Raw genomic sequence first — 17298 nt, forward strand, 5'->3', positions numbered from 1 at the left:
TTGTGGATGACGATAAAACGGTAGACACCAGAGATAATAATATTTATTATAAACGTGCAAGGAAGATGGTGACAGAAGAGATTGATAACACATCGTTGAAACAACCAAACATATTGGATGACCGGCTAAGACTGATGGTGGCATCTGTTCGTAGAGGAAACTACTCGTATATCGAGGAAGTATCGTCCATACTTAAAGAACTTCGGAAAGCTGGCTACATACAATAATAAATTGTTTAACTTTCATGTGTGTACTATTGACAAATAAATAAATTATTATATATTTTAAAGTATGTTTTATTTCTTGTATTCTGATTTCCAACTAAGCGTGTGTGTTTCCGATACTGTATGTGTGATCATTCCGTTTCCTGTGTGTACTGCGTGTATACGTTTCGTTTCCTGTGTGTACTGTGTGTACGTTTCGTTTCCTGTGTGTACTGTGTGTACGTTTCGTTTCCTGTGTGTACTGTGTGTACTTTCCGTTTCCTGTGTGTAATGTGTGTATACATTTCGTTTCCTGTGTGTACTGTGTGTACGTTTTGTTTCCTGTGTGTACGTTCCGTTTCCTGTGTGTACTGTGTGTACGTTCCGTTTCCTGTGTGTACTGTGTGTATACGTTTCGTTTCCTGTGTGTACGTTCCGTTTCCTGTGTGTACTGTGTGTACGTTCCGTTTCCTGTGTGTACTGTGTGTACGTTCCGTTTCCTGTGTGTACTGTGTGTACGTTCCGTTTCCTGTGTGTAATGTGTGTATACGTTTCGTTTCCTGTGTGTACTGTGTGTACGTTTCGTTTCCTGTGTGTACTGTGTGTACGTTCCGTTTCCTGTGTGTAATGTGTGTATACGTTTCGTTTCCTATTGAATTTATGTAATAAATTTTTTTTAAAAGAACTTGCGGTGTTTTTTTTTTAAAACCAACACTTTTTTAGTATTTTTTTTTAAATTAAAGATGTTTTGTATCGGCCAGGGATCGAACCAAGGACCTTAGTCGATCCAATCAATCATTATATGGATTACAAATTTATTTAATTAATTTTGGATTTTTTTCCCGCTTTTCTAGCTACATTATTACATGATTTCAAGATGGTGGTCGAATTTCAAGATGGTGGGGGGCACCTCCATAATAAATGATTACTGCACTGTAGCGGGTTAGAATAAAAATATCCAGATGGGAATGTCCTCTATAATACAAGTACACACACAAGATGGCGTACTCCGGCAGGTGGTGGCTCCTGCTAGCATGTACTGAACATAAAATGTCGGATCCATGATGGCCGACAAGGACAAAGTCAAATTTCAAGGACAAAGTCAAATTTCAAGGTCAAGGTCAAATTTCAAGGTCAAGGTCAAATTTCAAGGTCAAGGTCAAAGGTCAAGGTCAAAGGTCAAGGTCAAAGGTCAAGGTCAAGGTCAAAGTTCAAGGTCAAGGTCAAAGTTCAAGGTCAAAGTTCAAGGTCAAGGTCAAAGTTCAAGGTCAAGGTCAAAGTTCAAGGTCAAAGTTTAATGTTAATATACAAGGTTAAAGGTATGGAGAACAGAACAATATATTAACATGACGTCAGCACACTCTAGCAGACGAAAACAAGATGGTGGACTCCAGCGGACGAAGACAAGATGGCGGACATGATGTCATACCAGCTGATGGTAAATACCTTGTTATTGGTGGAGGTAGGTCAGTCTGTAGGTGGCTTCTGTGGTGGAAGGATCTGATTTTTTTATTTTTTGCCCTCACCGGGTTCGAACCTAGGACGGTAATCGATATAATCAATCGGAATTCTATTAAGTTAATTTCTTGATGAATTTTGGAATTTTTCCCGATTTTCTAACATAAAAATTACGGATTTCCAAGATGGCGTCTAAATTTCAAGATGGTGACTGAATTTCAAGATGGCAACCATAACGATAATTGCAACATTAATAGGATCCAATATGGTGGTCGTAACGTAAAGTGTAAGAATGGTATAGTACTCAACCAAGATGGCGGGTGTAACAAAATATGCAACATTTATATAATCCAAGATGGCGACCGTAACGATAACTGCAACAGTGGTTTTTAAGATTTTTATTTAATTCGATTATTTAAATTTTTTAATGATTTTTAAAAATTTTCACGATTTTCTAACATAAAAATTGAAGATTTTCAAGATGGCGTCTAAAGTTCAAGATGGCGACCATAACGAAAATTGCAACGATGACATCATAATTCAAAATGGCGGACAACACAATGTCGGAATTTTCTAGAAAACAAAATGACGTCATTCAAAATGGTGGATCCAAGATGGCCGCCGTGATCTACTTGTCCCGTTACGCTGTGTCCCGTTACGCTGTGTCCCGTTACGCCGGCTGCACGCACGAAAAAGTGTCACGTTACGCGGTGTCCCGTTACGCTCATCAAAGATGGCCGCCGTGACGTCACAATCCAAGATGGCGGAAAGGACACACAGCTCCACAGCCTGCAGCCTGTTTTCGGAGGAACATTCGTATACTACTCAAAAATTAAGGTCAAATGTTTGAAAATTGGCCACCATAAAATCATAATTCAAAATGGTGCATGTCACAGCATTATCAAAATGGTGGCTGTTTGTTACAGTCGTGAAGTAAGCATAAATATACGGCCCTCGGAACTACCAAAGCACACTACTGATGTGGTTTATCGAAAATACACTGTACAGAATAATTAATTCTGTACAATTTTTAAATACAGTTAAAGTGATCTTGCTTCAGTTACCAACACGAATTTTCTTTCAGTAAATTAAAAATCCAACAGCCCATGAAAGGTTAAACTATGTTTTGGTATTTATGTTTCGTACCACACTCTAACTTGGAGACAGTGTACATTACCGAAAACACATAATTACCTCCCACATTGCACAGTAGAATAAATGTCAGATATTTTTGACAAATATTTATTTCTTATATAATGTAATGTATTTTAATTTTTCATATCCCTGTTACTAAATGACCAAACAAAATTCATAATCACAAAGTATGCATCATTTCCTATTCTAATGATTATCATGAATGTCGGGCACAGAGGTAATAGATAAGCCAAAATATAAGCAGAAAATTGTTTAAATAAAAAAATTAATTAAACAAAGTTGAGAACAAATACCTTTAAGGTCATTACAAAATCTTACTCTATAAATAATCTTATCCTAATCATCAACGTCACAGCCTCTAAAAAAAAAAAGTTATCAGCAATAATAGTTTAAAGAGTGGAAAAAACTATTCGCTTCATTATTTAACAGTTTTAGTGTATTTGAATTATAATAGAAGATACTGCAGATGAAGCATAAGTCATACACTTTAACGCTTTCCTTCTTATACTGCACGCACGTGTACTCTTAAAATCAGTTTTGGGGTGACCTTCTGTGTAGGAAAAATATGTTCATTGTAGAATTTTTTGAACACTTTATCTATTTAGGCTATCTACGCAAACTTGATTAAATAGGTACTATTGAAGCTCTGATTTATCTTAATAATTCTTTTCAAAATCACAACTAAACTTAAACTTTTATATATAACTGTATAAAGAAATTGGTAATTTCTTATGTGTAAATGTACCTATTATTTTGAGTCTAAACCATTTACATATGTGATTTATGAAAGACATATTTTCTAAAACAATATGTCTCGTCTTTATGTGTTTTCTTAACATGCCACTGCAAATTAATCATTTGATCTGAATTTCGTTTTCGTTGAAGGGATCAGTACAGCAATCCCAAGACTTGTGTACAGTTGAGCAAAATCGGCTTTAAATAAATGAGAAGCAACTCAAAGAAGTTGTAGTTTTACTACAGAACCAGCTTAGTAGTCCAGGTGTCACTTATAGCAAGCAGATTTTAAATTGAAATAAATGAAAAGAAGGAATCTAAAGCGATCCTATGAGATATAATCGTACTATTTTCAAAAACCAGCTGAAACATATAATTAATAACAGATAGTAATTTTGTAACTTAATTAAATGCTTTTAAGCACTAACAACCTAATGGTTGTTATTATACTTTTACTTTCTCTTTACGACAGACGCTTTTACACAGTAACAGAATGCAAAGGAAATGCTATGTATAAAATTGATGGTTTTATTATCTATAATTAATAATGAGTGTTGGTGAAGCGAATTATAATGATTCGCACTGTTTTTTCCAGCATTAAGTTGCAAGCATAAATAAATGTTTTTCGGTTCTGTTGTTCTATTCCCATTTTTTCTACCGCGCGAACTTATTCTCCTTAAGGAACACCTAAAATATTCATTCCTACCGCTCATGTCAAGTTTATTTTCGACACATTCACACGCATGTAAGTGACGAAGGCTCCAAATATTACTTTCTACGTGAAGTGAATGTGACCGACATGTCTGCATTGAAGGCAGCCTGCGCTAAATGACTCGCACTCACTACTGGCAGCCCTGCTCTTGCTAAAACTTGTCCGGACAGGTCCAGCCCCGCCTGTGGGCCGCCAGGCGGCTCAGACGCGCGTCGGCACTCATGCGCGCTTTCCGCTCAGCTGGCAAGAGTGGCACGTCGTGTTTGTGCGTGGTATAAAGATAGGTTTTCTGAATATGTGAGCACTAAAATCAAAGTTAGGCCTTGTGGAGCAAATTTGTAAGTCTAAGAATGTACGAATGTGTAAACCGAACTCGGCATTACACAGAAAAGAAAATTGATAACCAAATTAATACATACATGTATAATGTTTAACGGAATCACTAACATCGGAAAAGATGGTTTGTAATTGCAAAATAAATTCAATGTAGGTTTTTTTGCCACTAACAAGAATGACATTATCATAATTTTTGAACCTTATAAAACGAAAAATATGGAAGTCGTATAATCACTAAACTTTGAAGGCTTCTCACAGGTAAACGTATGTAACAATGTTCCTTTTCCTGTGGTTTTAGTTGCTCTGGACATTACATAACACAAAATATAGAATTACAAGTAAATATATTATTTTAATTTTCAGGGTTTTGTCAAGGAAATCAGTCATTTGACCCAGATACTTCAGATATAAATCTGTTAAAAACTACTGCAAATTGTGGAATTAAACTGAAAAACGTAGAATTTGCTACATTTTGATTCGGTATGATGCTTAATCACATTTTTTCAATGCATTTACCTAATTGAAAAGATATTGGCTTTTCTGTATTTAGATAAATATAAGAAAACATATTATTACACCGAGTGCTAATACTTAAGTTTATATCTTATTATGAATTTCGTTTAGAAAATTAAACTACTCATAGTTCTTTAAGTGTAGATAGTTATGCGTATCCAAAAGCTAGTAGATAAAATTTATTTGTGATATTTAACCATTTGAAATTTTTTTCCCTGGTAAAAATAAAAACAATTTTTCTTTGTGTCATGATTGTGCACAGAAACCCATGTAATTAGCATTTAAATAAAACAGTGTCTAAAGTGGAATTGTGATACAGACACTATGGTATTTAAGTAAGTCAAACAGGTGATATGGTGGCGCCTACGACCATGGAATAGTGCTGTTTATGCCTCATAAATAACGATTTGCATAGAATCTGCTCTTCGCATGTGTTGCCATTATAATAAATAAATTTTAACTTTGTATAATATAATCATAATAAGTAGAGACCAGTCAAACTCGTGTAATTTTCTTATAACAAATTTAACTCTACATACATAGTCCTAATATTGCAGACCAAATGTATATTTTCTCATCTCACACTTAATATTCAAGCCGGATAGTATGTTGTACACAGATATATTTTTGATTGTTTTTATTAAATCAAACAGCCGATAAACATATTATAATGCCATTCAAATGATAAGCTGTAGACATAATACTCTCCCATCATAAAAAAACACAAATATTGCAGTCAGCTGTTTTATAAGTATGTGGCATTGAATTACAAAAATATAGTCTAGGGTGTGTGTATATTCGACAGCCCATTTGAAACACTTCAATATAAATTAACAGTCTTAGTAAAATTATAATGTAATATATGTATAGATATATTTTATTTCATTTATGAACATCGAATTAAATATTTCGCATTTTTATTTGGTGTGTAGTTTCACGAAGATATTACTTTTACACATTCTCGCCATATTGTGATTAAAATGATGTTGGCAATGCATTAATCTTAACATCCTGTGGACATATGCGCCTTTAAAGATAACTAGATTTGATGGGATGGAATTGCGAATAAACTCTCAGCCTCATTGCTGTATCAAAACATTTTTCCACTGAAAATTTCCAGATTGTTACAATGGCATTTCATTTATATAAAAACTGAAATAATAAATAATAATAAATTGACAGATTAATGAACTGAAGAAATTGAGGATGCTCACCACGTTCGTCGGGTGACTAGAAGAAACCTTCTCTTCCGAGTTCAACGATGAATCACTGCCTCCTTCGGAACCTGTTGGCAATACCATCCAGTAAGAAATTAAACCAGTCTATGCTACTTGCCAAACTAACAAATATCATACAAAACTCAACTTTACATGTAAGTTTCCGAACACTACCATCAAGACTGTCAGGTGATTCCATTGAAAAAATAAGAACAATAATTGGAAAAAAACATTCTTACTTAAAATGAATATTAATATTATATAATATTTTCGAACAGACTTTAAACCACATAACAATAAATGTGTAAAATATTTAAAAAAAATTATAATTATTGTTCATTGCAACTTAGCCACGAACCAGCAAATCATATTTCCAATAAACCGATTCCTATAATCTGTGTGACAATAGCCTAAATCATATTTTCTCTTCATTAACAAAATGGCCGATGCAGTTCCGTTACGTGGCCGAGACATGTACGAAGCCAGCACGACATATGGTCCAAGCCGGGCAAAGGCCAAGACAAATCTATATATCAACACAGGAAGCATGCAAGGTAGGCACAAGGTCCAAGCGAGGAAAGAGGCAAGTGAAAAACGTTAGAAATTAGTGTTTAAATATACGTCCTCTTGAAGAACGTTTGTCCAAAATGTGTGGCTTTTTCGTTGTATGTGAGTCTCACGTTGTGTAAAGACCGAAATATATTAATTGAATGGTTAAGATTTCTTCTTACTTCGCAAAACGTAGGAAAATTAACTAACGTGTGAAGAAAAATTAACATCGAGAGTCGAGCAACATACAATAAAAAAATTGATTAAACTACATGCATCTGAAAAACAAATTCCATGTTGAAGTTATTGTAGCCATTTGGATCAATTGTAGAGAAAGATGGAACCAGATCCTATTGTATCTTGTTGATAGAATTGAGGCGTGTGTTCAAATTTAAATTTCCCCAAATTATATATATATATATATATATATATATATATATATATATATATATATATATATATATATGTATATATTTCGAATATGCTGTAATTTTTTATTTGTTTTATTTGTTTAATTTGATTTAATTTTGTCTTAGTACAACTTATATGTTAGTCTCGCAATAGCTTTTGTTTCTCCCCCGTTCTTGAACATTCCTTTGCGGTGTACCCTAACTACGGAAATGTTTTAGTTTGCTTCGTAGGCGCGGGGTGACACTAGTGTCACCACTACTCCACCTGTTGGCGAGCTATGTCGCGTTCGCGCAGTTCTGGTTCGGGATGCATGGCAGCAGGTCAGTATCTGCACTGCGCCTAACCTACGCCATTGTAGGCAACCCGCAACACGGGGAGCCGGGCTGTGTGTTCCTGGCCACAGCGAAGCCCGAGGCAGAGCCCAATCCTGCGGCGCTACTGTTTTAAAAGTGAGCTTCTTCCCTGAAATGTTGGCCACAAATCGGGCGAGCTATTTAAAGTAACTTTTCTTTATTAACATGTCTATAAAAAGGAAGTGCCTACTGGAAACATACAGTGTAGTTGTTTGCAAATTCTTTCGTCGACTCTGAAATAAAATTTCAAGAAGCTACCAAAATATCGTTGCAGTAGATTTTTGTCATAAAAACGTGTTTTCCGTTCTTTATTTTTTTTTTTTTGGGTGCAACTTTACTTCGCACTATGGAACTGGACTTTCCCTCTTTATGGTTAAATGTGTGCTTCGAGGCAGAATGCATGTGGCTCCAATCTGCGTGTATAATAACTGTTCTGAGAACATAGAGTGCATGGCCCCAAACAAGCTATTGCGGAATTACTTGAGTACTTAATGTGTCGTAGTAATTTTCCAAAACAAATAGTATTTCTAACAACAATGCTTACGTATCCACTTACATTAATATTTAAGGGCAACTTGAAATTAATAGTTATCTTAATTTTGAACCGAATAATAGTGAACTAAATATGTTCGGACATCCTATAGCATTAACTTTACCGTTGTGTGGATTATTTTTTTAATAAAGCGTCGTAACGAGGGACTCTGGGATATTTGCTAGCTGGTGTTATCTCTGGCAGCGTGGTGTTTATTGGGAAAAGGCTGCGGTATTTCTGCACGATTTAATATTATAGTGATTACAGCTTTTCAATTTAAAAGAACACGACTGTTAAGATTCTCTGCACAATACCTTCACAACACAGGGTATTGAAGTGACAATAATTTAAATTCCGTTTCAGTAGCCTATTCTTGCAACTGGAACTATTCTTGTTAACTTCATAACGGACTTTCATCTAGTGACTTTATTCCTTATAAAATTTGTGGCGGTCAATGTTGAACTCAAAGAGGAGTTAAACTTTTACTCGTTGCAAGACTTTAAGTACACTCTGTTATTTGAGTCGTGGTGGTTCTGAAGTATCTTTTTATAATTTTTAAAATTATTTATTTGTTATTTTTAAAGCACTCTTGTTATTAATGTAGTTTAGCGGTGCATTAATAATTTTAAAGTAGGTCATCGTTCAGCACTTGCTATGTTTATAGCAAGTCTTTGGTAACCTTTTTAATTAATATGTGTATAAATTTCAATTCCCTTTATAGCTGTTTTAGTAACGTTATTTCGAGCGTTTTGACCCCAGTTTGTAGCAATGATTGGTATTTAATTTTCTGTACTGTGTACAAAGTTATAACTGCAAACTTAATAAGTGTTTGAGAAATTTAATAAAGTGGGATAACTCTTTGAATGTCGATATTTTCTATTTATTTCTATCTTGTGGTATTTTTTCTACCCTGCATATTTTTTGTTGTATTCAAAGGCAGCCTCTGAACTCATGAATTAATATAAGAGATGCCTCAGTAACATATCGTATCATTCCGGTAGTATCCTGAAGATCGCATTAAGTGTATCATATCGTATCCTTATGATAGTACCCTACTGATCGTAACGTACCGAATGTATCTTACCAAACGTATCCTACCTATCGTATCCCATTATATCATGTCGTTTATATCCTGCAAATCGTATTCTATCGTATCTTACCGAGATGAATATGCAAACAAATGTTAGTCCTAATTGACGATTGTGTATTTCAATGTGCGTCCTTTTGGTTTTATATGCGTCTTCTTTCATGAAGGCACGTCCTTTTTGAATAATGTGCGTCATAAAAGTACGTCTAAATTGTGTCCTAGATAACATATATATGTATCTTTTGTTGAATGTGCATCACATTTTGTGTGTCCTAAATGAATGTGCGTAGTGAAGTCTGTAGTAAGGAATACAGATTAAATGTTCAGATCATCTTGGTCTTGTAGTAAGCATAAAGCATTTTTCAGGGATTCTAAGTCCTATAGTAATATACATTATGCTTAGTCAGTTGTTCTGTTTGCTTAGACTAGTGTATTGTTTGCTCTAAATAGGTTATTTCTTGTTTAAAATGGGTGACAGGTATCAAGAAAGAATATATCGTGGTACTGATAAGCTTGGCCTAGATTATTGCCGTTGGTGTTTACTTGAACGTATTGCATACTTGCTAAAGACCAAGACGCTTGGCCTATATGCTTGTATTTTGCAATATAGTAGTCATAATGTGCACTGAATACAGAATAAGTGGTAATTATAGTGATGTTGTGTAACATATTTATTCAGGCGGTGAGTTTATCGCTTATAGAGTGCAGTGAAGATGATTAATTCTAATAATTATATTTGTGCTAAAAGGTCTTGGTTTTTGCCTCGAATGAAGTTTGAACCAAGGATAGAAATCAATATATTAAAAAGTATATTTAGATAAGTTTTGACATTTTCCAAATATTTATATTAATAATCAGAATTTTTCAATATTGCGGACAATATGACATCGGCGGCTTCCTAGGATCTGGTAAATTGGTCACTTAAAGCTTGTTCGGGACAGTTCGCCATATTTGAATTAATAAGTATTTTTAAGCCAAAATAACGTTTTCATACACCAAGGATCGCACTAAAGACTCAAATCAATCGAACAATCCATATAATATAAGGAAAAATTTTTATTTGGAAAATTTTCCGAATTATTTTGTTAGTAATATCAGCATTTTCAATAATCTGGTAAAGATGGCTGGCAATATGGAGAATGCTAAGACATCTGATGGTATAGTGACTGACTCTAATGCATTCAAGAAAGTAAAATATAAACCAATATGATTGCAGCGTGTATTTGGCAGACGTGTACAATACGCGACACTTGCTTCTAGTAGCAAAATTTAAAAAAAATTGTGACTTGGCCACCATCAGTTGCTGTTATTATGCCTGCATATTAGAAAATAACAAGTCTGAATGTGTGTTATTTATATATACCTATTTTAATTCTTGGTTTTAAATGAGTCTCGATAGCCATGTGTTCAAATTCGAATGTTTTCCATACCAGAGGTCCTACCTACTTGTTATGATTCTAATCAACTCGTTCCCGTGTATAAAAAATTATATTTAATTTGTACATAATGGTAGTAACCACACTGGTAGGTAATGAATAATCTACCTTATGTTTACTAGAGAGAGTGAAGATGGCACACTCTAGGAACAAACAGTAGCAACAAAAATGGAAAAATTATGTCATCCAAGATATCGATCTCCAGCGACGAAATCAAGGTGGCGTCTGGGATGTCAGAATCAAATATAACGGAATCCAGCAGACGAAAACAAGTTGACAGTTGTGACGTCAGAATTCAAGATGTAGGAATCCTGCAGACGAATACACGATGGCGTCCTACAAACAATCGAAGAGTGTATCTCAAGAGTGTTAGTCTCCATGGTGGTGAGGCACTCGATGGTGATATAAAAGTAACGAAAATGCAACATTTGGGAGTAGGACACTCTATAGTGCTGTAACCGTAAAGAAACGTGCAATATTCATGGTTTGGAAACTCAAAATACGATGCCAACGTATCGAAATTGCGACGTTCTTTAGTGTGGCACTCAATTCCAAGATGGCGGCCGGGGTCAAGGTCACCTAAGATGTCCACCGTGATGTCATAATCCAAAATGGCAGACCGATGCACTAGGCACCTCACTTAGAACCTAGCCATGTGCAATATAACTGAAAAGTTATGTCTCGACATCGAGTGAAATATGCGTTGATGTGCCTAGAAGTGTCTATAGAGTATGGTCCTATAACATCTTTGTGGTTCATAAAAAATTTCTCTTTAGGCATATACATATTACATAGGTGTAACTCAGATTTGTTTCCAAATTACACAATTCGATTTTTAATTGCTGTACAGTTATTAATCAAAATTATATTTCGTTAATTTATTTATAAAAATTATATTGTATTTACTTCTAATACATATTTTTAACAGAATGCACAAAATTATCTTGTAAACCTATCCTTCCCGTGATAATATAATGTTTCACATTTAAAGTTATTTGTATAGGTGTTATACTGAAATAAATTGAATAGAAATATTTCTCCAACGAACTGTTCATGCTAATAAAGTGCATGTTCGTGTTGCGCTACTAAGAATATCACTTAAGTTATCAAAAAAGAAATATATGTCTGGACCTTTCAGTACGAATCCCAACAGAAAAGGTAGAAGCGAAGATGGGTTGAGGGTGGGGGTAGTGACGACATCCCTCACTGAAATGTTTAAAGACATGCAGCACTGAAAGCTTGACCTACTTGGTCGCTGTATCTCCGCTGCTGCCGGCGCAGCTGAAGTTCCGCCAACAGCAACTCCGCCGACGTCTGGATCCTGATGTTCATCCGGCAGGCGGGCCTCCGACTCTTTCAGCTGTTCGTGAGAAATACTTCGTGAAACTGTGTCATTTCAGGGAATTTACATACGCCTACTTATTTAAAATTAAAACACAATGTATTTATCTAAGTAAATAAGAAACCTTGAGTCGGTATTTGAATAATGAAATCTTTCAAAGTAAATTAAGGATTACAACAGATGGAGGGAGGAGATAGGAAACTATCACCCTGTCGCCTCATTATATGGGGAAAAACTAAAAACAAGTAAGATGTTGAAGTTTGAGAATTTTTGTAACTGATAATCACATATTATAGTAAAAAAAATTATAATTCACATTTTATATATTGTTTCTTAGTTCATGGCACCATAAAGGCTCCTCCCATATGAAAGAGATTGAATTCCGAAAAATATTCCCCACGCCCCTTCTTTTCTATCGATTTCCGAAAAATGTCCCGTGCTGTTTTCAGCTGTATGCGCACTTCTAGTCATCCCTCGACAGTAAAAAATATGTAGTCGCAAGTAAAATTAAATGCTAATAAAATTAAAAATAGATGTTGTGATGTCATACAAGTGGTGGCCTTCGGCGAAAGAAAACAATATGGAGGACATAATTATAGAACTAAATAAGATGGTTTTAATATCATAATCCAAGATGGTGGCTGTAACCTAAAATGCATAATGGTGGAATGTTTTACAGTAACATAACAATCTTAGAGTGGAGCGCACCGATACCTAGATGGTGGCAATCAAAAAGTTCTTCGATGTTATAGATCAAGGTCAAGGTCAAAGACAAATTTTATAGTCAAAGGTCAAGCAAAAATTAAGGTCAAATGTTTGAAAATTGGCCACCATAAAATCATAATTCAAAATGGTGCATGTCACAGCATTATCAAAATGGTGGCTGTTTGTTACAGTCGTGAAGTAAGCATAAATATACGGCCCTCGGAACTACCAAACCACACTACTGATGTGGTTTATCGAAAATACACTGTACAGAATAAATAATTCTGTACAATTTTTAAATACAGTTAAACTGATCTTGCTTCAGTTACCAACACGAATTTTCTGTCAGTAAATTAAAAATCCAACAGCCCATGAAAGGTTAAACTATTTTTTGGTATTTATGTTTCGTACCACACTCTAACTTGGAGACAGTGTACATTACCGAAAACACATAATTACCTCCCACATTGCACAGTAGAATAAATGTCAGATATTTTTGACAAATATTTATTTCTTATATAATGTAATGTATTTTAATTTTTCATATCCCTGTTACTAAATGAGCAAACAAAATTCATAATCATAAAGTATGCATCATTTCCTATTCTAATGATTATCATGAATGTCGGGCACAGAGGTAATAGATAAGCTAAAATATAAGTAGAAATATGTTTAAATAAAAAAAAAAATTAATCAAAGTTGAGAACAAATACCTTTAAGGTCATTACAAAATCTTACTCTATAAATAATCTTATCCTAATCATCAACTTCACTTCCACTAAAAAAAAAAAGTTATCAGCAATAATAGTTTAAAGAGTGGAAAAAACTATTCGCTTCATTATTTAACAGTTTTAGTGTATTTGAATTATAATAGAAGATACTGCAGATGAAGCATAAGTCATACACTTTAACGCTTTCCTTCTTATACTGCACCCACGTGTACTCTTAAAATCAGTTTTGGGGTGATATTGTGTGTAGGAAAAATATGTTCATTGTAGAATTTTTTGAACACTTTATCTATTTAGGCTTTCTACGCAAACTTGATTAAATAGGTACGATTGTAAGCTCTGATTTATCTTAATAATTCTTTTTAAAATCACAACTAAACTTAAACTTTTATATATAACTGTATATTGAAATTGGTAATTTCTTATGTGTAAATGTACCTATTATTTTAAGTCTAAACCATTTACATATGTGATTTATGAAAGACATATTTTCTAAAACAATATGTCTCGTCTTTATGTGTTTTCTTAACATGCCACTGCAAAATGAATCATTTGATCTGAATTTCGTTTTCGTTGATGGGATCAGTACAGCAATCCCAAGACTTGTGTACAGCTGAGAAAAATCGGCTTTAAATAAATGAGAAGCAACTCAAAGAAGTTGTAGTTTTACTACAGAACCAGCTTAGTAGTCCAGGTGTCACTTATAGCAAGCAGATTTCAAATTGAAATAAATGAAAAGAAGGAATCTAAAGCGATCCTATGAGATATAATCGTACTATTTTCAAAAACCAGCTGAAACATATAATTAATAACAGATAGTAATTTTGTAACTTAATTAAATGCTTTTAAGCACTAACAACCAAATGGTTGTTATTATACTTTTACTTTCTCTTTACGACAGACGCTTTTACACAGTAACAGAATGCAAAGGAAATGCTATGTATAAAATTGATGGTTTTATTATCTATAATTAATAATGAGTGTTGGTGAAGCGAATTATAATGATTCGCACTGTTTTTTCCAGCATTAAGTTGCAAGCAGAAATAAATGTTTTTCGGTTCTGTTGTTCTATTCCCATTTTGTCTACCGCGCGAACTTATTCTCCTTAAGGAACACCTAAAATATTCATTCCTACCGCTCATGTCAAGTTTATTTTCGACACGTTCACACGCATGTAAGTAACGAAGGCTGCAAATATTACTTTCTACGTGAAGTGAATGTGACCGACATGTCTGCATTGAAGGCAGCCTGCGCTAAATGACTCGCACTCACTACTGGCTGCCCTGCTCTTTCTAAAACTTGTCCGGACAGGTCCAGTCCCGCCTGTGGGCCGCCAGACGGCTCAGACGCGCGTCGACACTCATGCGCGCTTTCCGCTCAGCTGGCAAGAGTGGCACGTCGTGTTTGTGCGTGGTATAAAGAAAGGTTTTCTGAATATGTGAGTACTAAAAACAAATTTAGGCCTTGAGAATCAAATTTGTAAGTATAATATCGTACGTATTTGTAGACTGAAGTCGACATTACACAGAAAGGAAAACTAATTACCCAATTAATACATAAATTTATAGTGTTTAACGGAATCACAAACATCGGAAATGAAGGTTTGTAATTGCAAAATTATTTCAATGTAGGATTTTGGCAGCTAACATGAATGGGATTATCATAATTTTGTGACGTTATAAAGTGAAAAATATGGGATTCGAATCATCACTACAATTTGATTGATTCTCAAGAGTAAACGGATGAAACAATCTTCCTTTTCCTGTGGTTTTATTAGCTCGAAACAATACAAAGCACAAAATAAACAATTTCAAGTTAATATTGTATTTTAATTTTTAGGTTTTGTAAGGGATATCAGTCATTTGCCATAAATTGAAAGTTGGGAATCACGTTTCATAAATACTGCAGACATAATAAATGTTAAAAACTACTGCAAATTGGTGGAATTAATTTGAAAAACTTGGACATTGCTTCATTATGAATCGGTAAGAGAATTTATCACAGATGTACAACACATTTATCAAATTGAAAAGTTATTGACATTTCTATATTTAGATTAATATAAGAAACCATAATATAGTTAGTGCTTATAATTAAGTTTATAACTTATTATAACTTTAGTTTGGAAAATTACACTACACATAGTTCTTTAAGTCTGGAGAGTTACGCCTATCCAAAAGCTAGTAGGTTAAATTTCTTAGTGATATTTAATATATTATGTTGTGTTTCCTGCTAAAAACGAAAAAAAAAAAAAAGTTTTCTATGTGGCATGTTTGAGCCACATAGAAATTCATTAAATTAGCATTAAATAAAACCGTGTTTCAAATGGGATTATTATACAGACCCTATGCTATTTAAGTAAGTCAAACGGTAGACGTGGTGGAAAATACGACCTTGGAATAATGCTGTTTATGCCTCATACATAACGATTCACATAGAATTCTGCTCGTCGCATACTGTTGCCATTAGAACGAATAAATTTACGCTTTTTAGGAATTAATCATAATAAGTAGAGACCAGCCAAACTCGTGTAATTTTCTGATGACATATTATAATCCACCTACATAGTCATAAAATTAGAAATGCCTATTATTAATTTTCTGCTGCCACACTTTACTTTCAAACTGTAAAGGATGTTGTACACAGATATAAATTTGATTGTTATTAGTTAATCCAACTGCCGATAAACATATTAGAATTCCATTCAAATTGGCAGTTGTAACAATTAACCATTCCTTTTTATAAAAACACAAATATTGAAGACATACTAAAATATGCTACAGGATGTGTGTTTATTACAGGATCCATTTGAAACATTGCGAGTTACAATTCAGACAGTCTTTCGAAAATTATAAACTATTATAGATGTATATATATACATATAAAAACATATATATAGTTTTTAGTTTTTGTACATGCAAGTAAATATTTCGCTTTTATTGGTGTGTAATTTCACCAAGATATTACTTTTATACTCTCTCGTCATACTGAGATTGATATGATGGATGAGATGCGTTGAGTTTAACATCACGTACACATTTGCGCCTTTAGAGATAACGAGAGTTAATGGGTTGAGAATGATGTATTGCCTTATTGAACAAAAAAAGTGGGGAACAGACTTATTCCGAATAATTTCTCTGCCTCATTGCTGTGTCCAAACATTTTTCCACTGATTAAAATTTCGAGATTCCCCTTCTTAGTAACTGAAAACATATCACCTTGACCTGTAACAATGGCATTTTATTTATAATAAATTGAAATAATAAATTTTCGGTTGAATGACCTGAAGAAATTGTGGATTCTCACCTCGTTAGAAGAGTGACTTGAAGAAGTCTTCACATCCGAGCTCGACGATGAATCATTGCCTCCTACGGAACCTGTTGGCAATACCATCCAGTAAGAAACGAAACAAGTATATGCTACTTGCCACACTAACCAATATCATACAAAGCTAAAATTTACAGGTTTAGCCACGAATTATCTATACTAATATTATGAAGCTGAAGAGTGTAACACCCCTCGTGCTTCAAAATTGAATTATTTTAAAAGGAGCCTTGGAAACTTGCTGGATAAAAAAAGTTAAAAAAATTGAATTACCAGAGGCGACACGAGGTGGGGAACAAACAAAATTTAGGAACTTCCTGTAACAAGCAAGGAGGAAGTGGGTGGATCGTTAAAATCAATAAATAAAAACTACACGATTCACTTGATCTATAGTTTCCCTGTTTTATTTGCCCTGATGAAGTATTTTGTTTCCATTATTTTACACACAAAAGGTTTTAACAAGTTTCAAAGATTAACAAAAAGAGAAACGATAATGGGCTAG

General features: G+C 34.1%; 1 protein-coding gene across 1 annotated transcript in view; it reads right to left on the bottom strand.

Moving 5' to 3' along the window:
* Positions 1 to 17298, bottom strand: part of LOC134528847 (uncharacterized) — a 217637-nt gene that overhangs the window by 114401 nt on the left and 85938 nt on the right. Inside the window, exons 13-15 of the mRNA XM_063362514.1 lie at positions 16779 to 16849; positions 11946 to 12057; positions 6327 to 6397 (exon numbers count right to left, since the gene is read on the bottom strand). Of these exons, the coding sequence (XP_063218584.1) occupies positions 6327 to 6397; positions 11946 to 12057; positions 16779 to 16849 (254 nt within the window). The remainder of the gene's footprint in view (positions 1 to 6326; positions 6398 to 11945; positions 12058 to 16778; positions 16850 to 17298) is intronic.

The sequence above is a fragment of the Bacillus rossius genome, chromosome 2, assembly GCF_032445375.1.
Source record: "Bacillus rossius redtenbacheri isolate Brsri chromosome 2, Brsri_v3, whole genome shotgun sequence".
In the NCBI taxonomy this organism is placed as follows: domain Eukaryota; kingdom Metazoa; phylum Arthropoda; class Insecta; order Phasmatodea; family Bacillidae; genus Bacillus; species Bacillus rossius.